The sequence below is a fragment of the Lagopus muta genome, chromosome 8 (genome assembly GCF_023343835.1).
Source record: "Lagopus muta isolate bLagMut1 chromosome 8, bLagMut1 primary, whole genome shotgun sequence".
NCBI lineage: Eukaryota > Metazoa > Chordata > Aves > Galliformes > Phasianidae > Lagopus > Lagopus muta.
The window spans coordinates 9,247,912-9,272,024 of NC_064440.1; the positions used below are offsets into that span (position 1 = coordinate 9,247,912).

The window sequence follows — 24,113 nt, forward strand, 5'->3', positions numbered from 1 at the left end:
TTTTTAATGCAGTAAACAGCAGAATCCAGAGAATGTGCCCTGAGAGATCAGTTTAGACCAGACACGGTGTCTCAGCTACCTGATGTTTTCCATGTCATTATAATGTTGCTAAACAGCATTATAAACAATTAATTTCAACCCATTCATTTAAAAAGGGTTCTTACAAACCTCGCCAATTAATCATTATAAAATTAATAAATCTTTAGTTATTCTTTGACCAGTCTCTGAGCACCTGATCCAGCTGTAGGTGTCCCTGTTCCTTGCAGGGGAGTTGGACTTGATGGCCTATAAAGGTCCTTTTCAACTCAAACAATTCTATGACTTGCTTCCTAGTTGGAGCGGTACAGATTGCCAGTAAGCTAATTCTTCTCTTCAGTCTGCTAATAATTTCTACAGTCATGAATTCACACTAAACAGGATCACTTAAGACCTGCATACCAGCAGTACTCAATGTCTCCCTGCTTGGCACTTCTCTACACTGCTGTAGATAACCTGGAGACCCATTAAGCTGTTGGAGTTTCCTAGTGACTGCCTAGCTGAGAGCAGGACTTAAGCACACTTAAAACAGAAGATAAACTTCTGTGTGATTATCTCTTGCAATCCCTGTCTCTAACAGTATATAAAGGAAAGAGAATGCATATGCCAACAAACATTAAGCACTAAAAAGAATACCACCCTACATTTAACTCAATTATTAGAGTCTGAAGAGCCAAGAATGGTCCAGAGGGTCATCTTCTAAAGCTTTACTAAAGCATCTACCCCAACTGTCCTTAATGATTATACATGCACCAGTAAGTATTACACATAGTCTCACGGCCACTTCTCCTGAGAGTCAGATACCACATTTTAACTCTAGCTTCAGTTGTGATGGCAACAATGAATTCTTAACCTCACTTTTTGTCATTAGGTTGATGAGTTACTAGAAAATCCAGGTTAAGTGTTAGACCAAACAGCAGGTCTCCAGCTGGTCAAGAGCAAGTCCTATGGAGAAAGAAGGGGACCACATACTTTCCCTGGATTTGTAACATCTGGCAGGCTAGTGAGAACAGTGTAAGAACAGCTGTTTGGGAACATAGAAGAAACACACGAATACCAAACAGCATGTCTGCAGATTGTGTGCTGCCCTGCCCTACCTCCTATAAAATGAGATTTATTATGTTTCAAATAATAACCTCTGCTCTCCAGCTTTTGACGGAGCTCACTGTGGAAAAAAAAAGTGGAAAAAAAAATGAGCGAAGCATCCCACCTCAGCTCCCCTGGTAAGAAAGCGAATCAGAAACATTCTGCCTCCATTACTGAGCTCTTTGAATGCTCTCAGACTCAAGAGTAGTTCATACATGTTTGTTTTTACGTCAACATTGGCCTTTAAATTTAAAAATTCTCCTCCCACAGATTAAACCTTTTCTATTGTGAACAAGGAAGGGCAGTATTCTTCCCTGTTTTTCTTCACTATAAATAGAGTGAACAAATCCCACTCTTTTAGCCTTTCCTCAGAAGTTACACATCTTCTCACAGCATTTGTTCTAGTTGATGGCCATCTTCTGATGCAAGGTAAGGTACTAATAGGATGTTAATTTTTTTTCCAACAGAAATAGTCCAGTTGGTGCCATCTAGGCTTACCTGTGCAGTGCTTCTGACCTCAGTTTTAGAAAAGAACATCAACAGCTAGTGAATCAACATCAGTACTTCCTGCATTGCCTGGCTTTTATTCTTGATCACCTCCTGCATAAGTGTTGTCAAAGAACAATTCAACAACTTGAGAACAACTCAAGCTATGTTCCAAATCAGAAGAGCAAATTCAAAACCACTCAGAAAGAAATACAAGCAGAGTTAATAAACTCCAGTTAGTCTCACATGTAAAGCAACAGGCATAAAAATATTCTCACACTATGCTTCCATATGCTGCTAACAAAGAAAAAAAACATGTCACTAATCTTGAAAAATTAAAAATAAGAGTGCCTGTATTTGAGTAAGTGACAGATTAATTACATGCCACGCAAAAAAAACAAATAACATACTCCACCATAACAGTGCTTTTTGATCTGTTTCCAGTTTGTAAACGTTGTAAAGTTTTTCAAGGCAAATGCTTAGCAAATCAATATCTGTGAACAATAAACCCACTTTATTGAATGTGATCTACTGAGAAATTTCATATCCAAGTGAGAAACTACTGGAGATTAGCCTGTACTGGTTATTAGAGAAACATCCATATGTGAGCTCATATGAATTTTGGATTTTCAAAATTACTCAGCCAGTATTAAATTGACTAATCTACAACAGAAAGTGGAAAGTTCCATTCTAAGGCCATTTAAGGCTAAGCAAGCTCATTTTCATATGCTTCTACAACGTAAATAAAGAAATAACACACATAGAGAGCAGTAAATGCCAGAACCACTGTATTGAGTTTACAAAGTTTCCAACTGCAGGGTCTATGCTTATGTCATTAAGTGAATTCACAACAACACAACTGAAGATAAATCAAGTCATATCCCTCACATCCTTTCCAATTGAATTTAGCCAGTATTCGAACAAAAAAAGAGTACCAGACAACGTATGTCTGATATGTACACAACCTATAATGATGCAAAGAGAGATAGTCCTGTAAAGATTCACATCAGCTACCTTGGTAAAAGACAAGCAATCAGAAGTATTCCTTAGTGACTCCAAAGAAGGATCTTACAGTTTCATCACAACAGGTCTCCTGTACACCCAGAAAATGCTAAGAATCACACACATGAGGGAAGATGTTAGTCTTCCACTGTAGAAGAGTCTGCAGTCTATCAAACCATCCCCTTTATCTAGAAAACAAGCTGAGATGAAATAGGACTCCTAGCTGATGGGCAGGGTTTGGAAAGGCCCAGGTGAAGCTGATTAGGGCTATTAATGTCCATTAGTAAATCAAGGCTACTGAGAAGAGGGGTCACTAAAAGAATGGGCCATTCCTTAGCAGGACTGTGCTGGCCCAGAGTAATTTTTTGAGAATTTCTGATGAAACTCTTGATGAAAGCTACTTCAACAAACAACCAAAAAAATTCCATCAATGAAATTTCTATAAAAAAAAAAAGTCTTGATTAAATCAAAATGCCTGAAGGTTTAAAATAGCACTCAGCACGCTTGTAAGTGCTTTGCTAAATCAGGGCCTAAATGCAAAGTTGTGTTTGCCTCTTGTTTACAGGCAGTGAAGGACAAGCCAATATTTCCACCACATCTTTCTTTTTCACGTATGTTCTGAACAGTAACAGCCAGGGCAAACTGGTATCCTGCCAATGGGGCCAATTTACACCAGCTGAAGATTCAGACCTGCAGCTGTATTTGTGTAACCTCAATGCTGCGTGAGCACAGTTTTTCCATTATGAATATCTGTATATGTGATTCATAGAGTACTGTAAGCTTAAGCTATGGCACATTGAACTATTCCAGATAATAGGCACAACTGTCATCCCCACTAGAAAATTAGTGAGATGTGTGATGTGACAAATAGCATTGTACTAATGGCAGAGCACCATTTCTAACACACTCGTGATGAGTTTTCCTACCAAATACCAGCAAAAGAGAGATGTGTTTTTCTCCTGACAGATACCAAGCCACAGTCATGCACAAACTAAGGCATGAGATTCCTACAACGCTGACTAGAGAAGCAATAATTTTATTGCTAAAGATGGGAGAAAATTACAGATACTGAATACGTAAATATGACTAATCTGGGTGTATATCATGCATCCATGCATTTGCATCACTTTTTAGAACTACTGTGCCTTTCCATCACATTAAGAGGCACCAAACACTCAGGCATTCTTGGAAAGAATTTTCTGTTCCTCAGAATAGAAACTGCTTAGGTGCACATTAATGCACTGGCTGGGTAGGAAACGTAATATCGAAGGAGTAAAATAAACAGCACTCAGATGAACAGAAAAAAAAAAGCAATACAAATTATGAGGAATTCAGAGTGGGTCCCGCAGATGAGGAAACCTTCCTATCAATGTTCTGGGAAATACTTAGTAAACACAACTCAGGTGAAAAAGCTGTATGAGCTGAGTGACTTTATAGGCTCTGGTTCTACTCCCTGCATTGTGTGTGACATTCCTGTGACTCCAAATAGCTGCCTCTACAGCCGGAGCAGCCAGGCAGATGTTTAGTACTTTGCATCAGAAGCATGGCATTTCCCTTACAGAAGTACCCATGTCTAAGGACCAGAGATGCAGCTGTGGGATAATCATATGTTTAACTTCCAACAAGTCATGAAATGCTGGGGATGCAGCTGGCACCTCTGTACAGGGTGTAGGGGCTTCTAATAGTCGTGCTTGCCTGTGCCCATGTGTGGCTGTACAGCAGGGTGGGAGGAGGAGGCTGCGAGATGTCCCCAGCTGGGAAAACCACCACACAGCAGAGCCCAATCATCATATCAAAATGTCAGCCACAGAAACACCTACACAGTACCTGGGAAAGAAAATGGCAGCTGTTGATGTCTGGAGATACTCTCTGTTGGGTGCTTCTATGGCATGGGGGCAGGGACACACCTAAGGGATCATGGGTGACCTGTGCTGGGGCAGGAACACAGCAGGAAGATGTCAAGAATCAAAGTGTAGCTCTATCAGTGGCAGAAAGAAATTTGTGCACACATTATCACTGACCTCTTCAGCTGCCTGCCACATCACCAGAAGTATTTTGATGACATATTATAAACCATGACAAACAGGCTGCCCAGGGAGGTGGTGGAATCACCCTACCTGGAGGTGTTCAAGAAATGTGGAGATGTGGCACTGATGGATGTGGAGACGTGGCTAACATACGATATACTTTCAAAGATCCCAAGTTCTGCCAAGCATGGACTATTTAAAGCATTTTATCCAGGCCAGAAACACATTCATTTAATAATAATCACATATGAACATCTAAAAGATGCTTCACAGTAGTCTGTTAACCTCATGCACAGTGTAATTGCATTATTTCCTGACAGCTAGGCTCTTAGCACCTAACCTACTTGAGGTTCAAAGCAGTAAATAAAACAGCTGCTTTCTTTTTTTTTTTTTTTTGTCCTATATACGTTGCCTTCCCCTCTTTTTTCTATATGCATAGGCTTTCTTGCCCTTTAGAGCATTGGGGTTTTCTTGCCTTCTTTAGTTAAAGAAGAACTTCTTGGTTATAATATCCTACATTCATCCTTAAAAATGAGTTTTAAGTCTGTATTCAGATGCCAAAACTCTTTCTCCTGCCATACTGATTAGGGGAGCATTCCTGTGCCTCCTAGTGGAGCCAAGTTAGGGAAACTGAAACTGCCTCAAAATGCTCTATATCAAAATTGGCAACAGAAATTAAAGAGGAAATTTGTGCAAATGCAAAAAAAAAAATTCTATCAGAACATACTGCCTCCAATTATTTTTGGATCCATTCTAATGCTCATGGAGGAAGCAAGAGGAATAGCAACTGCATATCCAATGTCAGCAGCAGGAAACTACAAATAGTACAGCACACCATGTTCCAGTTCCAGCAGCAGCAGCTTCAGAACTGTTTCCTTACAGTGAGGCACGGACACACGGCGAGGTGATTGCTGCCAGCGTTAGGAAACAAAGCAGGAACTACGCCATCACTCGGCTAATTCTGCTCTCTTGTTCTGAAAGGTCACAGTCGTGCTGGATGATCCACTGCAAGTTGGATAGTAAGTGCTATAGACTGCTATAACTGTGTTATAGGGTGCACTTAGCATAAAGGAAGTGCACAGGCCTTCCTCATTCCTAGCTGTGCAGTGGAGATGATGAGTTGTTATTGTTTTTATATTCTCATCAAAAAGATCAGGTTCATTTCCAAGTGCCTTGATGGCAGCATTTTCAGCTGCCCACAAAGAAAATGATAATAACATGGATTTCCTGGCACAAGGCAGTATGAATTAACACAAAAAGATGGAAAGCACTGAAATATGTATTTCACACATCAGATCAGGACTCCCACTTTAGGACAGCACTGTGGTGTGGCAGGAGGGAAGGCAGTTAACACCTGTGGTTTGTAATTCCCTGTTTTTTGCTTTGAACTTTGCATTCCTTGTACTTTCGTTGTGCTCCAAAGCTGATCCAGTAGTCCATCTCTCGCAGATGATTGCCCCTCTTAATGGGCAGCTGTCCTTATCTAAAAAATCAGCGCCACAAATGCCTTCAGAACATTCTTATGCTCTTTGCTTGTGGAGGCTGTACTCAATCCAGTCGTGAAACTGCTATGGAAAGAAGGTTACATCCTCTGATCTATCAAACCAGTAACAGACTCACTGCAGCAGAAGCAGAAATATCCATGTCAGGCTCCAAAAGGTGTACTGTCACTTCCTCCACAAGGAAGGAAATAATGGTTGCAACATTCACCATTAGAACAACTTCCACTGGGAAGATTGCTGATGAATATTTATCTAATTACCTCTACTGCTCCGCTCAGCAGGCAAGGCAATCCCACACCTCCTCAAACCAGATGGCAAAAACGGGTTGGTAGCTACTTTCAGTTGTAGGAGCCACACAGCGCAGTTGGTGCGTACTTGTGAATTCATTCTGTTGTTATTAGCTTTGTCCCCAAACTTTCTGCTCGTGGATGGAAGGGCAGAAAAGCAAATGTTCATTGTGCAATTGGTGTACAGAGGAAGACCCCCTGCATCCTTTCCTGATAGAAAAGAAAATAGCAGGATCGAGGCTTGACACTGTGAAAGAGCTGGAAGCTCCTTTGGAACATCGCTAATAAAGAGGACATTTTGATTTTACAATCCAATTAGCATAAATGAGCTCTGTTTGTGCTTTGAGGGGAGTTAAAAACTTCTATAATGATGTCCTGATCTTGCAAAATCTGTTCTTTCCTACAGATATCAAGGACAGGATCTTATTAAGCGTGACCAGCAGTGGTCAAAGTAATGAACAGTTCCCACAGAGCCCAACATGATTACTTCCCACTCTGGCAACTCTTCTCTTTAGATTGGGGGCAACAAATTGAGGATGGCATCAGCAACCTGCCAGAAGTCTACTTCATATTAAACAGAGCAGATGTCAGCTAGCTACATCTTTAATTCAGAGCTATAGCCTGCAAGGATTGCAAGTCCCAGCATGCAGGTTTCTGAAAGGAGACATACAGGATACACAGGATTCATCTTTCTTTTATAAATGAAGGTCTCTGAAAATAATTTATCCCAAAGAGATATTTCCCCATAGTTCCCCAACAATTCCTTCATCATGTCCATGACTTGGTGAGGGTGACTGCAGATTATATACAGCTTAGCTGCATCCTCAGATTCTACTACAGTGGAAGGTGTCGATCCTACTCCAAAATCCTTTTAGCACATGACATTTGTGCTCACAGCATTGCAGTGACTGTCAATGCACACTCTGTGTGCAACCACCCCTTGTTATTTTTCTGTTTCTTAAAAAAAAAAAATAGTCTGAAGCCAGGCAAACCCAGTGGTTTGGGTTGTGGGCCTATGTGGGCCGTGAGCCTATGCCCTATTCTGTTGTTTAGAAAAAATAAACAAACAACAAGTACCCAGAAAGGATACATCATGCTGCTTATTCAGCTGCATCAGAGCATCTAATGTCGGCTTATCCAAGACACACAGCACTGAAGCACGTCCAGACAGAGGAGGAGAGGTACTTAATAGCAAGAATTCAATTATTTAAAAATGCAAAAGAAAAAAAAAAAAACAAAAAAAAAACCAAAAAGACCAGAAAGAACACATAATAGAGGACACATTTGAATAAGCACACTAAAAATTAATGAAAAACTGCTGTCACGAGAGTTATGGCTGCATACTTTCAATGCTCACCTGTTGCTCAACCTTTTTTCTAAAATGTGTGATATATGTGATTAAAGTTGGCAGAGGTTAATTTTGGGGAACACAAAATTTTAAGAACAGATATACAGGATCTCCCTTTGATAGCAATTTCCTGTGTTGGTCCTTTGTCCTTGACATTATTAAAAATATTTTACATAAAACATCATAAATGAAGTAGCATATTCACAGTACTATACTAAAGCAATTCAAAGCATGCATGGATGTATATCTGTATTCAGCAGGAATGCTCCCATAGCTTTACAACTGCAAGGGCATTTTTTCAGCTGAAAAGCTGCATTTCTTTGCTGTAAACACCCAACACTGTAGACAGATTCAGTATGTTTCTGTGCTAGGTTCAGCAAAAATGTGCATTTAACTATTGCTTGTGCACCCAGCTCAGTCCCATGTTTGTACATCATCCATATAATTAATCTTTCAGTGTTTTAGGATTTGATACTGCAAGACAGTGCCTGCCAGTTCAACAATTTAGGGAGTTATCTGCACCTATTTTCTGTGTGCAGCCTGATATTATCAATTCTGCCAGAGCAAATACTTCATGTGGAACATGGGACTTGTCCTCTCTGTTGTCATTTTCATTTCAGAGTGAGTTTAAATACAAAGGATGGCACAAGAATAACAGGAATGATGGTAAATCCTCAACAATCTTCTATGCACATGGCAGATTATTTGGACTAAAAGTTGACTTTCTATCCCCACACTGACATCCTAAGCCTGATTGTACGAAAGACAAGGAAAGTCATCCAATAAGAATTTCTACACTATAAATGGTACCATATACCAAGGGAAACTTCAGGATATAGAATAAAGGTGTTTGTTGTTTGTTTTTTTTAACCAGCAGTACAAGGAAGTAGACACCAGATACAGAAACAAGGTTCTGGGAGAGATCAGACACTGTGCTCTGCGCAAGAGTACATATGTAAGAGAAAATGTAGTGAAAAAGAAGATAAGCAATTTAAAATAGGTTAAGTTACTACTAAATGCTGCAATTAAGCAAGTTCTGTTCATGTAGACAGCTATTCCGTTTCAGATCCATAAATACAGAAATCTGTATATTTCTTCTAGGGCTTAAAAATAAAACCTGTTGTGTCACGAACATGTTCAAAATCTGTTTTTCTTCCATGAGGAGTATTACAAGTGCAGGCAAATCAGGGTGCCCACAGTGTTGCAAATGTGCACTTACATAACTGGAATATTGCAGAGGGCACCAGCACAGACAGCTGGAAGTAGGGTCCCACTTCTGTAAGTGGGTGGCAAAGCTGCCAATCCAGACATCAGTAAGTCTGGTGCCAGAGACAGCAGCTAGAAAAGTGGCTACACAGATTCCAGAGTAGTTCGAAAGCACGTGGCTCCTGCAAGTGGGGCTCTAAGAGCACACACTTTTCTGTATAGCTAACAGTAGAACTCTCAGAGAGACCATGAGGGTCTTCCTTTAACACCAAAGGAAGATAAGACTGCCTGTGCTTTACAAGATTGGGCCTCTGCTTCCTTAGCAGACACCACAAGAAGACCTCAAAATGCTATCAGGTCAGGGGATGCAAATAAAACTAGCCTGTAAGTGAGTGGCTACACCTGATAAACAGGGAAACAGCTGCTTTGGGCTGGAAGGGCTACGTATCAACAAGTCAGCCCTTTTGATCTCTGAGAACTCTTTATATGGAGTTATATGTAAGGGATTTCATTTGTGTTTAGCTTGATTACTCTTCTAACAAAGCTCCCTGTAAACACATGCATCTTTACAAACACAGATTCCAGGTTTGTGCCTCTCTGAGGCAGCATCTGTACCTCAAGCCACCATCTTTTGTACCGGCATTCAGGATGGGCTAAGAATGAAAGTAGCATGCTCCAATGAGCCTGACATAGACTCTCAGTCAAGTGTTTCTGCAGAAGACACTAAGCTTATCGACTCCTTTTATTAAGGAAGTCTTAGGGAGCTTGCCTCAGGTCTAACAACACCCCCCGTGTTCAAAATCTCCTGGAAAGCTCCTTACTGTGATGCTCACTTACTGCGCTGTTGTGATATCCATGGTATAAGTACTTAGATAGAAAATCCAGAGCACGCTGAGTTCTGTACACCAGCACGGTGTTCGTGTAACTTCAATGAAATCTAAATCCTACACAAAAATCCATTGCTAATCCATGCTTATTATACCAGCATGATTATTACTGTTAACAGTTAAATACCGTTCATTCAATAACAAATCCTTTCCCGTGAAACAGCACAGAGGCAGATATATTTCTCCTTGGTGTGAAAAGCTAAGGACATGCTCTCGTTATTATCCTGATTCTGATTTTTTCCCCTCTTAATACGCCTTCTCCTCAGCCCTAATTACCCACCTCCCAGAACTCACTTTGCATTAATTTCACATGGCAGATCCCTCCGACAGCTTCTCAGTACTTTCCTCATTGGTTTCCAACTCTCACTCCCCGGGACACATCTTCTTTCCAGTAATTTCTAAACCACCATTTCACACAAAATCTTTGAGGTAATTGTGTTTAAGGCACGTAGCAGAGATCAAAGAAAGCAAGTGCTTCCAGCAGTGAGATGAGAGGTGAAATGGTCCTTCACTGAGTGGATTTTATGTCAGTTCAAGCAGTCTGTCCCAGGTGCTGTACCTTTTTGCATTACATAAATCCATAAGAGTTAATGTGACATAATATAAATAGGAAAGTTCTGCCATCTACTTCTGGATCAGTTCAGAGTGTTTAGAAGAAGGAAAAAAAGAGATGAAAGGCTATAAGGAAGGAGGTGAAAATATTGATCTTTCTAATCCTTCTAATGCTGCTCTTCCATAAAGTCAGCTAAGACAATTTTTTTAGAAATACTTCCCCAAACAGAGTCACTAGACTAAAGGAGCAGTTACAATTCCTCTGCTTAATGGACTGTAATAAAATAAACTGCATCCTATTAGCTAGAAGGATCATATCATCAGATTTGTAATGCATTTTATTACAGAATATGTAGCACCATAATTTTGGAGAGCAATATAAAAGGAAGTAATATATGAAACGGTTAATGTTGATATGTATCATGCAGTCACAAATACACTTCTCTAAACCAGCAAAATATCCATGTTGCTTTCTTACTACCACTTTTCTTTACCTAACCGAATGGATAGTTTATACATTTTGCATTCTGTTTTTCCATTAAAATTATCCTGCATCTTTTTAGACAACAAGCAGCTTTTTGAGCTTTCATTCATTCTGAGATACGTAAACTTTTAGTAGGTGCAATAGTCCAATAATGGTGTAAGCATGGTTCAAATACTCAGATCAGATACTCACTGGATAGTCTCTCATTAGCTTCATCATGGAGCTGGAGGTTCTCTGTGTTTTTTTAGATTCTGTATGGTGTTAAGTTTGACTTTGAACCAGGAACTTTACCTAGTACTTCAGATTAACTGCAAATGAATATCCTGCTCAGCGGTGTTTTCTCCTTCAGGAACCAAATGCCCCATTATTTATTTGATTGCATGGAGACTGAGTCGAATAGAGACAATCTGGTAGAGCAGCTCTTACTATTCCCTTATTTAAGCAGGCTGGTCAGAGGGAAAGCCTTAAAAAAGAACTGCTTGTGAGGAATTTTATCGCATTCTAATCACTCTGATGCTCACTAAAAAATTCCCGTCCTCCAATATTGGTCACAAATTCTGCAAAATGGGTGCAAGAGCCGTGGTGCAATAGGCAGGGCTGTGCTTTTCAAAGAAAGATTTAATATGGATGAGGCAGAAGGTTTTGAGTGCAAGCCTGCTGCTTTGCTGCCCACTGAAGACTTGATGTGGCCAGTGGTTTGCCACTAGACTTTCCAAAAAGCTGGCCCTATCCAAACAAAATGTTTCTCCCACCACAAGCTTCCAGTGAAATTCACTCATTGCATTTTCCACCCCCATTGCCAGACTCCCATTGGAGTCTGTTCTATGGATTCTGCGGGAAGGCAGCAAGGAGAAGAGGAGATGGGGTACACACGACCATGCAGGTTCTCCTCTGGTGCTCGTTAGAGGCTGACCCTGATCAGAAATAACAGCCTGCTCTTTCTTTGCTCTAGTGTTAGTGTTACAGGTTTGCCATAGAGATCCTAAGTTCAGTCCAACTGATGACAACGTTGCACATATTTAATGTGGACAACACTGATTATACCATAACTGTTTTTCATTCACATACATGCAGGGGTAGTAAAATTGATATGGAACAAACTCAAAATGATGGGGAAATTCCTACAAAAGTGAATTTGGATGCCAGTTACAAATGATTTCCAGAAGGGCTGGAAAGCCCAGATTGTAGAAATAATTTTTTGTCTTTTTTTGGTATTTATTCAAGCACAAAACATGTGGACTGTTGCCTGAATTCTTCTCCCTGTCCAAATTTCAACCAACCAATTAACATTTCTCGGATAGTTACAATAGTTGGATCTACGTTCATTGTGGTTTTTTGTTTTATGCAGTAATCAGTTTGGACTGGACTACATTTATTCATATTACTGATTACTAAAATATTTTCCTTGTTACCCAGTAAAAACACAGTGAAGGCTCAGTTCTAGTTTCAAAATTATGTACATATATATGTATGTACGTATATTATCTGGTGGGGAATGAATTTGTTGAGCAGTGAGGGTTGGAGCTGCACTCACAGCTGAAATGTGTTATTTATCAGCAGATCTTCACAGTCAGCACTGCACAGCATGTGAACTTCCTTGCACCACTCTGCCAAAGCTCCCCATGGCTGACCTGCTTGCTGGCTTGAGCTTCAGGGAGCTCCCAGCCTCCAGCTGGTGATTCCATTTCTGTGCTGCCTGTGCCTGTTGCGGAACCCAGCTTTGCCTTTCCTTCTGCCCCAGCACAAGATAAGAAAATGCCAAAGGTGTCTCTCTCCCACTGGTTCGAGTGGGAGAAGCCTGGAGTGTGACTGCTGCTGCCCCCTCCTTTTATTTACTGATAGACCTTCTGTAAGCTGTAATACTTGTAGTTTGAATAATCCATTTGTCCAGCCACTGCCTGTCATTTATAAAAGTTCCTACAGAGAGGCTCTACAGAGAAGAAAAAAAAAAAGTGAACTGATTTGCTGTGAACATCATGGTTTAAGAAGGAGCCTACATGAACATGCTGTGTATTTTTCCATCTTGTGCTCCCTCCTCCCCCCTTTTTTTCCATCTTATTTTTAAGAATTTTTCAGGCAATGAGGACAGCTGAAATTTTTAAAATCAGAGGTGTCCAGAAAATGGAAAGTCCTTGTCCATTTTCACCTTACTGGGACTGGTTTCCTAAAATAACACCCAGTGAGTATACAGAATATTTTAAAAGGCCTTAAAACCTTATTTATATTCAGAATTTTATGTTGGAGTTTGAGCTTTTATGGAGTATTAGAGTTGTCATTTGATTAGCGCTAAATGACATATCCAGGCTGAAGGGTGAGAGCTGTGCCTCTCCCCAGGAGACGAAGACCATCCTGGCTCTGTAGAGAGTTCAAGTGAGAAAATGGAGGTACCAGGAAACTTTAAAATTCAATACGGACAGACTGTGGTGGATATTTATACAGTGGAGACAGCTCTCAGTCTGGATTTTGCTCTGAACTTTTTATGAGACGTGTACTTTCCAGTCTCAGATGGTCAGACTACTTCAAAGAGATCTGCGAAAGGAGAACAAGTACATTAATATTTTACCTACATAACAGTCTACCTATGTGAAATGCAAAGTAAAAGGGTCTGCAGCCTTCTCTGCAAGAATGTTAGGGTGAATTTCACAAACTGGAAAGATTAAAAATACTGATTTGAGAGTATAAAGCAACAGCAGAAGTAGACAAGGAAAGATAAAGTGAGCTATTAAGAAAAGCCAAAGTAATAGTATGTTTAATTATGAGAGGCAGGTGAATGAGAGGTATCTAGAAGACCAAAATGCCAGTTTTGTCAATTGGGAATTGCTTGAGACAGCCAGTATGAAGAAAGCAGGAATCATGTTCTCACTGCTTCTGTCCTCACCTCAGAAGTCTCACCTACCTTCTGACTTGCCTAAACCTTACACATAACCTTCCAATAAGACACACAGTGAACCCAGCTGTCGCACTGCTCAGGCTTGTATCACACCAACCATTTGTCCTTGTTCAGGAGACAGGAAAAAGTATTTTGGAAACTTCAACAACATACAGTGATGCTGGGCAACAAGAACTTCATGAAAACTGTTTCTATCCAAGAGCTTTCAGCTGAAAAGGTTAATAATATCAGCAAGAAATCATCATTAGAAGAATAAAAACTTCTGTTAATAAGCACTCGTCATCTGAAAAATCCCAAAGAAATTACAAATCCAAGCTGACTGAACTGCAGCCACCACTGGGAAAGACAGTATAGTCATCAGCAATCTGCTTATATCAAGTCATGTGCAAGGAAAAGGGAGAGGAAAAAGAAATTGTAGCATTTTGAAGAAAAACTACTATTATGCATTCTTGAGTGGTACTACAGTGATTCTGATTTTAGAGTCTCATCCGAATTCAAGGTTTTCCCAATAGGAGGATTGATTACACAATGATGGAGCCTTTTCAGCCACAGAATCCTTTAGAAATATTTCATAGATGCTTTGAAAACCAGTGACCTGTGCCTTTCTCTGTGCTACTGAGGATTGTATTTGCTTCCACAATGTTCTTATCCCTGACATTTAAAAATAATATTAATTTACAATTAATATTAATATAAATTGATTTAACAGATCATACTCTACAGAATGTGCCATCAGATGATATCTGCATTTCTTTTGCTGTCCCTCCTGGGCCCGGACAGACACGACAGTAAAATGATAGGCTCATACATTAAGTGAAGATGTAGAGACTGGGACTTGTGATGGATGTACAGACTAGATAAACAAGAGTCCAAGAGCTCAATACCTTTCGCTAAGAATATCCTAGTTCCGTGGCCTAGAATTTCAAATGTGAAGTAAGGACTTCTCCCAAACCACCTAATAGGATGCCAAGTACTTCTGTGTTGAAAAGGAGAAACTGCCAAGATTCCAGCATGACATAGTTTTCTAAAATAAATTCACTGAAACTGGTACCTGCAAATGCTTCCAGTGGCAAAGAGAAGATGAACAGTAGTAGGAAGATTGCGTTATTGTGCATTGCTGAAATTTGAAGGGGTTGTTGTGTATGAAACCTTGTTATGGAACTCTGTTTTTCATCCAGTCTTTCCAACAAGTGAGGCAAATTTCTATGTTTTGCTTGTAGAGAACTTCCTATCTGCTACAGGTTCCCAAATGAGTATCTCCTAAGGAGAGAGGGGATGGGGAGGTAGCTGCAGCAATACAGCACACTTGCTAAAGTACAGCTTCCTAAAGCCATGTTATTCACCAGTGGTTCTGCTCTACGTTCTTTTGTGCACCGTATTTCATTTTGCAACCAGCTATGTGCTTTCCAGGCTGGTACACTGCATTACAAATGTCTAAGAATGACCAAGTCACATTGCAATCTCTGTGGATAATTTAATGTTCAACAGTTTTCAAGTTAGGTCTTGTGATGATGAACAGAAATCTTGGCCACTGATTCAGTGTCAGATATGAACTGAAATGCCATCCTTATGTGCTGTTTAATGCAAAACAGCCACGGTGAGTTTTGAACCCTATCATCATTTCAGAATGCTTTCTCTTGGTCTGTTTATACGTTCAATGCAAACACATTCTCAGATCTCCTGCGGCAGGAACTAAGTGGCCATGTCCTTGGTACTCAGTTCCATTGGTAAAGATTTTAGCAGTTGCAACCTGATGCGGCTTCCTAGCAAAGGGAAACTGAACACGTAGTTTGGGATAACAATTAGGAGGATTTAAATGACAAATTTCCTACAGACTCACAAGAAGTGCAAGCAATAATCATAATGAATCAAACCTTAAAATCATTCTTCATTAGGCGCTGTAACATAGGTAAATATATTCATAAATTTAGTAACAGAAACTTAAAAAATACTGATTCTTGTACTGATGTGTACCAAATGTACCCCCTGTGACACACACAAAAAAAAAAGCAAATTAATTTTCATCAGAAGTGATATAGACAGGTTATTTTATGGATGTCATTATGCATGCTACATCCAACAATTAGTTCAGTCAATTTGGTTTACGAGTCATATGAAGTACATCTGCTAGCAACACGAGATTTACACCTGTGATCAATACCTCATGTGGCTAATTATAGAAAAAATGGTCACAGCTCAGTTGTGATTGTTTAGGTAAAAGTAAGAAGGAAAAGCATATTCCCTACCTTCTCAGCATCTTGTTCAAAAAGTCGAAGTTGAAAGCACTGGTCTAGTTTCAACTTGCGGACATGCCACATCTGATGTAAGTGTTGCCGGGTAGAATGCAGCTTGTCTAAAAGGCTGGTAATCTTTGGCACAAGACTTTGAAAATCCGCACTTCCAGGAATGCAGTTCCTACCGGAAAAACCATCACTGCACCTTATGCACTGTAACAACCTCTGACCCTCACGGTCCAGTTCCTCCACAGGAGCCTTAATCACTTTTTTCTTAAGCTGTGTGTGCTCATCAATCAGCCTCCTGGAGCCCTCAACGTCAACTGGAAACTCCTTCCTAGCCAACATTTCCTGGAGGTCCTCCAGCCTTGATAATAAATGGATGGCACTGTTGAAAAACTCTTCCAAGGAGACACGCAGCTCTATCCATTCATCGTGGTTGTAATCCAAGGATCCTTCAAACTCATCTGTCAGTTGTGATGGATCTACAAGTTTTGCCAGGCCTTCAACAGATACCATACTTGTCTAAGGAGGAGAAAACGACAGCATTTGAATTAGTGACCGTGACCAGAAATAATGGTGTAACCCACAAATAGCATGAGAGGATTATTTTCCTCATCAATACATAATTGCAACAACATTGCAAAAGATACTGTGGACTATGTTTAACTTTAAAGAATGAACGGATTGAAAATGTTCCCATTAATTACCTGTTTATAAAGCAGGTAAATGGTATTAAATGGTTCTGTGGCTTACGTTGCATTCAGGCTAGCGGCTGTACTGCAGCAAACATTTTGGGCACTTAAAGTAGGTATTGTGAACTGCCAAAACACACAATATGCTGGCTTTTTTTTTTTCTCTTCCAAATCATTCCAGTTCGCTTTTGCCACAGGCAGAGCTCTTTCACATTAGTAATTTCTAATTCAATTAAGCCAAAATCAATGCAAAAGTGAAATGTCACCAAAGTATTAACAATTAGAATTTATTGCTAATAGAAAGAATGGCTCATGAGTCCATGAATCATACACAATCAATGAGAGATGGTTTTAATTCATTTAGACTCAGTAATCAGAGATAAAGAAATGCAATGGGTGTCGGGAAAACAACTTTCAGTTTAAGGATCTAATAACTGATGTTCATTCCCATTTATTTTAGACAAATCAATTTTTTTTTTCTGAAATATGAGCATAAAGTTTCAAATGTTATTATAGATTTTCTGTGCTGTCATTTAACACCCAAGTTGGTAGCCCTTAAAGAGCTGCAGTATTCACCAGTGGCTGCACATCTACTCCCACAAAATCAGGCCTCTAAGAAATGTCAGAGTTTGTGCTCTTCAGAGGCGGATGCACCCAATAATCACAGAAATCTTGTAAATGTCATCTGTAAAGAAAAATACTTAATGTCTGTCCATTATCCTGAACTGTGTCCAAAAGAACAGACTTCCCACTGGTTTTAAGTTAATAATAGGGTTTTCTTCCAATTTTTATCCATCTGAAACTATCAGGCATTCTGCAACGTATTAAGATGGGAATTCTAGAATTCTATTGAATACATGCTCAGCAGAAAGATTATTTTAGAAAAAGCTTTCAATGTTCTTTGGTTTGGTGAAAAGGGAAGAGCCAAACTATGGAAAAGTAAACATGCAGCTTCAGAGGGATCTCAAAATTCTAAACCTCCAGACACTAACTCCTTGAAAAGAATTAAGCTTAGATTTTAACTGCCTGATGAGAAAAGTATCTCTGTGTGGCCAGTACCTGGCATTTCCCCTGCAGTTCTTCAAGCTAATGCAAGCATTGCTCTTACCATGCTGAGAATTTGGCATGACAATAGAGCAGAAAGGCTTTTCATTAGGAGATTTCTGTAGCACATTTCTTCACTCAGATTTGTTTCTCTGAGGAGATTCTCATGAAAACAATCTTAGCTAGGCAGGTAAGTGGTAAGACAAAGTAAAAGTAACTCAGGGATCACCCATCTTTCTTCTAAAATTCACTTTAAAGAGCACTGCCCACTATTAAAGCCTATGGCAGGAGAAATAAAAGAATATTGAAAGAACCCTTGGATTAATGCTAACTAAGCAGCCCGACCCATTCCTCAAAATGGCAGGGCATTCTGGAATCTGCATAGGTGAACCAAACCTTGTCCTTTTTTTCTTATTATTCCATGTCTGATGAACTGCAGGGCATGTTTCTCTTTCCAGACTGTAACGCAGAATCATTCTGCCAGAGGTTCACAATACAGTGTCCAGATCATTAGCCTCCACCATGGCCATGCTCTGTCCTGGCACTGGCATAATGCTTTCATTAAGCTCAGAAGCAGAAGTTGGCTAAAAAAGCAGACACTGGCAACTGTTTAGTTTGTAGATGGGGTGATTCAACAGAGACTTCCATTGCCTTCCACTGCACTCACCTCCTGCTGAGTACCTTGTGTTTGATCAGAGCTGTGGGAAAGTACCAGGATTGTGAAAAGAGGGTGCATGTGTGCTGCCCCACACAAATTAAATAAATGTGAGTCATATTAACCTGTGATGCTTATTTGGTATTCACAGTTCTTATGTAGAGAGCAAGAGCTGCCATAGGGCTTACTGATAAGCAGTAGCAACCACAGGAACCCTTTAAAACAGAAGCTCATGGATAGTGGAGGCTGTATTGCAGTGGATCTGCAGGACTGAGCTTCAGAGCTGCATATTCATGGTCTGAGTAAGAGAGCCAAATATATACTTGTTTATCAGCAAAATAAAAAAAACAAACATGATTAATTAATAGCTGGGCATGATTGACATATAAGCTCTTCACATGCCTGAGCTTTGCTTTTCTTTGGGTAAGAAGCTGAAGCTCCCAGAATGCTAAAAAGCATTAAGAGAATATAGCTGGTTTGTCTTCATCAATGGCAAAGTGAGTAAAAAACTCTTTAATTATGCAGTGTTGTATATTGGTTACCTATCAGAGAGCCTGCCTGAGGCAACTTATCATTAATAAGAATTGTTTTTGTTAGCCCTGAACTGTAAATCTCAATTAAACTAAAGTGGTGACAATATATAGACAAATTTAATCTCAATGTTTTTTATTAAAAGAGCTTTTAACTGAAGTTGCATTGAAATCAGCTAACAAACTCATACCCATACATTATCAACTAGAGAACTTTGTCTTTACTATTTTAATTCATTTGGTGCTTGTTTGTTTGGAGTTTTTTGTTTGTTTATTGTTTGTTTTTCCTAAAATAAACACACAAAAGGCTAAATGCAACACCATCAAAAATAAAACTCACAGAAGAACCCTCACCAATGTGACCCATGGATGTGAACATCACCAAAGTGAAACAAGCACCCCACTCATTTTTTATGAGGAATAATGCTTTGCCATACATCCCTCACATGGCTCTCACCTCAAAGATGAACTTGGAACTGCCAAAGTTTGTCTTCTGCTTCTGCCAGAAATTATCAGGTTTTATAATCAGGGCAACATGAATCTCGGCAGGAAAGGCTTCTTGAAGGGTCTTTAGGAGAGGCTTGATCAAATCCCATTTTGATCCCCGCATATCAATAATAACAGTGAATCCTCGTTTACAGACATCTTCACTGTAGGAATAAAAGCATGTCAACATAATTAATACTGAGGGCAGTCACAATGAGGTGTAACTTATCTTGCTATCATTCAGTGCTACAGAGCAAAGCAAGGGATGATATACTTCAAAATAAAATGCAAAAGTGTACAGCATTGGGGTTATCACTTTTAAGAGTTTTGCCATAATCTAATCTACGTGAAGTGTATACATTTTAATCTCATATTTCCTAAGAACAGGCAATTCAAATTTTCACCAAAATCACCTGTAGTTTCACACAATCCAAATCAGAATCAAATCTATCTATATAGTACCTGAATATATATGTGTGCAACAGATTTTGCTTTCAATCTGTTGAATTTAATTCACAATCAAAGCCAGCAAGCAGTATCCTGTGCCTTAACATTGCTGACTGCTCATATATTTGGGTGCTTTCATTTTTAGAGGCCCCACTATGGGCTTTTTAAAAATGTGCAATTTCCAGAAAAGTGCTTGCCAATCATTCTGTGAAAGGAAGGTCCTTGTGACTCACTATGTGCACTGCTGAAATTGAGGCCCTTTTCCCTCCTGATCGATCTTCCAAATGTTGCTGGGCTTTTTATGTCTGCCGCCTTAATTTTCTGCCAGCCTGTTCTCCTTGCTTCTCAAACATTAAAGATGGCTGTCTAGCCTCATCCTTAACAATGTGCATGGAACAAGAGCACCACAGCACCATCTTGCCACATGCCTTTCCTTTTTTATTCACAAGAGAAGAGAAAAGATGAAAGAACATGTAGATTCAAGTCAAATCCGGGCAGCTTTCTGAATAGCTTTTCCAGGGACATAGTACAGTTTCTCAGAAAAAGGGGTATGGCTTAAAAGTGTTATCCTCCATCTGCAGCATCCAAACATTAGATTAGAACTGGCCAGTGTTGACTCCTCCGAATGCCCAGCCAATACAGCTGCTATGCATGGCACTGAGCTCAGAGAGCCAAGGTGTCTCCTGTGGGCCCTGTGCAATTGCATAAAACACAAAGTCTCAACCCCCACTAATATTATTGGGATGTTAATGACTAAAAGTCACTGTCAAAGCACTAAAAAAAAGACAGCATGGCCTAATTGCTGATCACAGTCCAGTCACAACACAGCCATAACAAGAAGATGCAGAAAGAAAAGAACTGTAGAAAGAAGAAAGGACGATACAAACCAAAGAAGAGGAACATGGCAGAACATGAATCTATTTTGTATAATGAATGTAACAGGAAGGTACAGAACAAGAGATTCTCTTCAGCACATGAATAAAGCACACTTGGCCTTTCTGCAAACTGGCCGTCATTACAAATAGCTTCATAAAGGTATACGTAGACATAAAGGCTTATGTCAGATACTTAAAAATAGCAAATGTTGATATGGATATCATTAGAGAGAGTCCAAAATATGCTGAAGACAGATATTATTAAGCATGCTTATAATGCACAATCATAATACTCTGTTTAGACTCTATATGAAGACTCTCAGTGCACACACATGTTTTCACTATATTCTACCTCTTTGAATCCTTGAACACTTCCTGCTGGTACAATCTAGATTACACGTATCTCACTAAAACAACTCTGTAAAGCTCTCTAAGTCAAAGATGGAGTATTTTTCATAGGAGGCACAGTAGATTAACAGTTAGATTAACATCTAAAATGAAAGCCCTTGGTGAGCTCACTGAGATGTAAAAACATTTCTGCACTGACTGCCTCACAGCAAAGGGTTTTTTGCCATGTTAAGGGAAGTCCCTAAATTCTGCAGCCTCCATTCAGTGCCAGGAGCAAGCGGTCACAGCCAGTGTACTTGGTCCTCCACCTTATTGGCACACTCAAGGCATGCTACATACAACACTCTGTGCAAAGAAACACGAGGCAGACCAGGCACCTCCAAACACTGTTAGGAATACAGATCTTTTTATTCTCCTTTTACCTAGTGCTGAAAGGTCAGACATCTGATCCTGCCATAACTAATGCCAAAAAATGCTGTCAAAGAAGCTTTGTTGGTGTTGCTACTACCTCTTGCCCTTTGGAACTACAGCGGAGACAAAGAACCGAATCAGAAAGGACCTGAATAGGGGTTCTGTGTTGTTTTTTTCTTGCAGAGTTTTATGGGGTCTTCAGCAACTTCTGCCAATTCACCAAACCTTGTTATGCTGAATGACTGATTTTTCTTCAAACATTTGACACAGAGATCCAGTAGGCAAACAAAGAAAAAGGAGATAAGTGTTTAAGTATTTATTTAGATAGTAAGCTCCTTAGGGCAGAAATCATCTACCATGCTGTGTTTTTCTAAAGAGTTTGCCTCCAGGTACCTACACAGACTTCAGCTGCTTAGCATTAATTTGAAAAAAAATATGTTTTGAGAAAGTAGTCGTGCAAATCCAAATAATTCCATAAAATATTTAAAAACAATTTGTAAAAGCACAACTGAATGTGGATGTGAAAGGCTTACATAAATGTGGGGACCTCTTGCAGTTTTAAAAAAACACACATTGAAAATGACAATATTTAAGTTGTAGTACCCCTGTACCGACAGCCATTGACAGGGCTCTAAAACAAGCCTCATTTGTAGACAACAAAACATCCATAAATTCTGGAGAGTCAGGGTAATCTGTGAACATTTGTCATCCTTGACAGTCAGTTATTTTTCATCAGTTACCTCAATATGTAGAGGAAATGACCCTAGGTTCCTTTTGAATAGTCTAGCCATGCTTATTAAATTTATTGTTTAAAAGCAACAACTGAAACCCTCCCTAGTTTAGCAATTGATCGGGAAAAGCATCAGCAGCAATCAAACATCCTTTGCACTGTCCAAGCAAGGCACGCCTTATCCCCAACTCTCAGGAGGCTGCAGCAATCCACATATCTATTATGCACAAGCAATCATTTCAGGATGGCAATTAATGTTGATTGTGGTGTTTAATTTTTTCCGGTATCGATATTTGACCAGAAACTGGAGAAAACGCTCAGATGAAGGTATTTGGACAATCCATCAGCCTTTTGACTGTGCTCATCTGGTCTTGATTTGCAGCAGTGAGCACAAAATATCTGATAGGTGATGAGTCATTTCAATTGCTACACTGCTTTTAAACAAAGACTGAGACTACCTTCCAAGTTTACTAAAAATATCTGGGAATATTTGTAAAAACAATACTTATGATATGTTTGTTGGTGTTTTTGTGTGTGTGTGTGTTTGGTTTTTTAAAATTTTTTAAAAGAATAAATCCAAAACTCAAAAGTAGATGTGATAATTTTGTCAAAATAAACCCCTCTATTTTGGTTTCTAGGGTGCTTTCACAAGGTTATTTTCTCAAATTTCCTCTTTAATTCAGGCACATTCTAAATTGTGTTTTCTTTGGCAAGAGCTGGCTTGCTTGGGTACCAAACAATATTGAGCACTTCATGCTTTCTGATTAATCTTTGAAAAAACTATCATTGATTATATGTATTTTTCATCCTTGCCATTTGGCCAAAGCTTCTGGCATTTAGAAGCTTCAGCACTTGATTAGCTGAAATAGCACAGTATCTCCATTCCCATTTTGCAGTCACGAGTTAATGAAAAAGCAACACATTTAGCACGCCTGTTGGGCCACTGAAACCACAGATCTGACATATATGGCATCTCATTCAGAATATGATTTGTTAACAGTGAGAGTGAGATCTCCTTAAAGGAGGGTCAGTGTAACCTTGTCAGAAGACACTCTCAGCATTACAAGTAGCTCGACAAGCATCAATTTGTAAGTACAAAATCTGCAGGAGCTTAATTATTTTTGAGATCAACATTCTGTTGACAAATGTGGCTGTAATCAGTCAATTGATTCACTAGCTGAGGGTGGAAAAGGGAGAGGAAGAGGAGAAAAATTAGTATGTGACAACCTCTCTGAGGCCTCATCTCATACTGGGACCAAACTAACTCTCCTGGCTAGTTTCAGTATGAGGATCACTTCAGTAACTAAAGTGTTAACGTGTTTTATCTACTGCAATTGTTTATCCATCTTGTCTGCGGTTTGTTTACACAGCTTGAAAATGAAGCTGGCTGGGGATGTTTGTAATCAGTGTCACTTACTGGCTGTAATTGTTTGGTTCTTCACTACCAAGTTGAGCCTGAAGATCATCTTGCCAACAGAAATAGTTATCTGCTTTGTTAATATGCTTTCCAGTGAATTTGGAGGACAAGATAGTCCTTTCTTATAGACTTATTTATGAAGCACTCTTGAACCCACATTATTTATTAAAATATTGGACATTTAATACTTCTCAAAAAATTGTATCATGCTCATCATTCCAATTAGCTTTCCAGTTATCATTCCAATTAGTTCCTGAGTGCTCACACTGCCACCAGTGGTGTCCCACATCCCCCAGTGGCTGTTGCTGTTGGGTGTGCTGGAGCAGTCCATCTGCACACAGATCCCAGGATGCCTGCTGATCCTCACATCCTCTTACATGCTGGTGCATCAACCAGCAGTGGGGAAAGGCACATCCTGAGAGCACCATTACTCTGGATAACAATTCCA

General features: G+C 39.6%; 1 protein-coding gene across 4 annotated transcripts in view; it reads right to left on the bottom strand.

Annotated features, from left to right (window-relative positions):
• Positions 1–24,113, bottom strand: part of KALRN (kalirin RhoGEF kinase) — a 449,507-nt gene that overhangs the window by 245,437 nt on the left and 179,957 nt on the right. For all 4 annotated transcript variants that reach the window (XM_048953841.1, XM_048953835.1, XM_048953838.1 and 1 more), the window contains exons 4-5: positions 19,409–19,601; positions 16,040–16,552 (exon numbers count right to left, since the gene is read on the bottom strand). In XM_048953841.1, the coding sequence (XP_048809798.1) occupies positions 16,040–16,552; positions 19,409–19,601 (706 nt within the window). The remainder of the gene's footprint in view (positions 1–16,039; positions 16,553–19,408; positions 19,602–24,113) is intronic.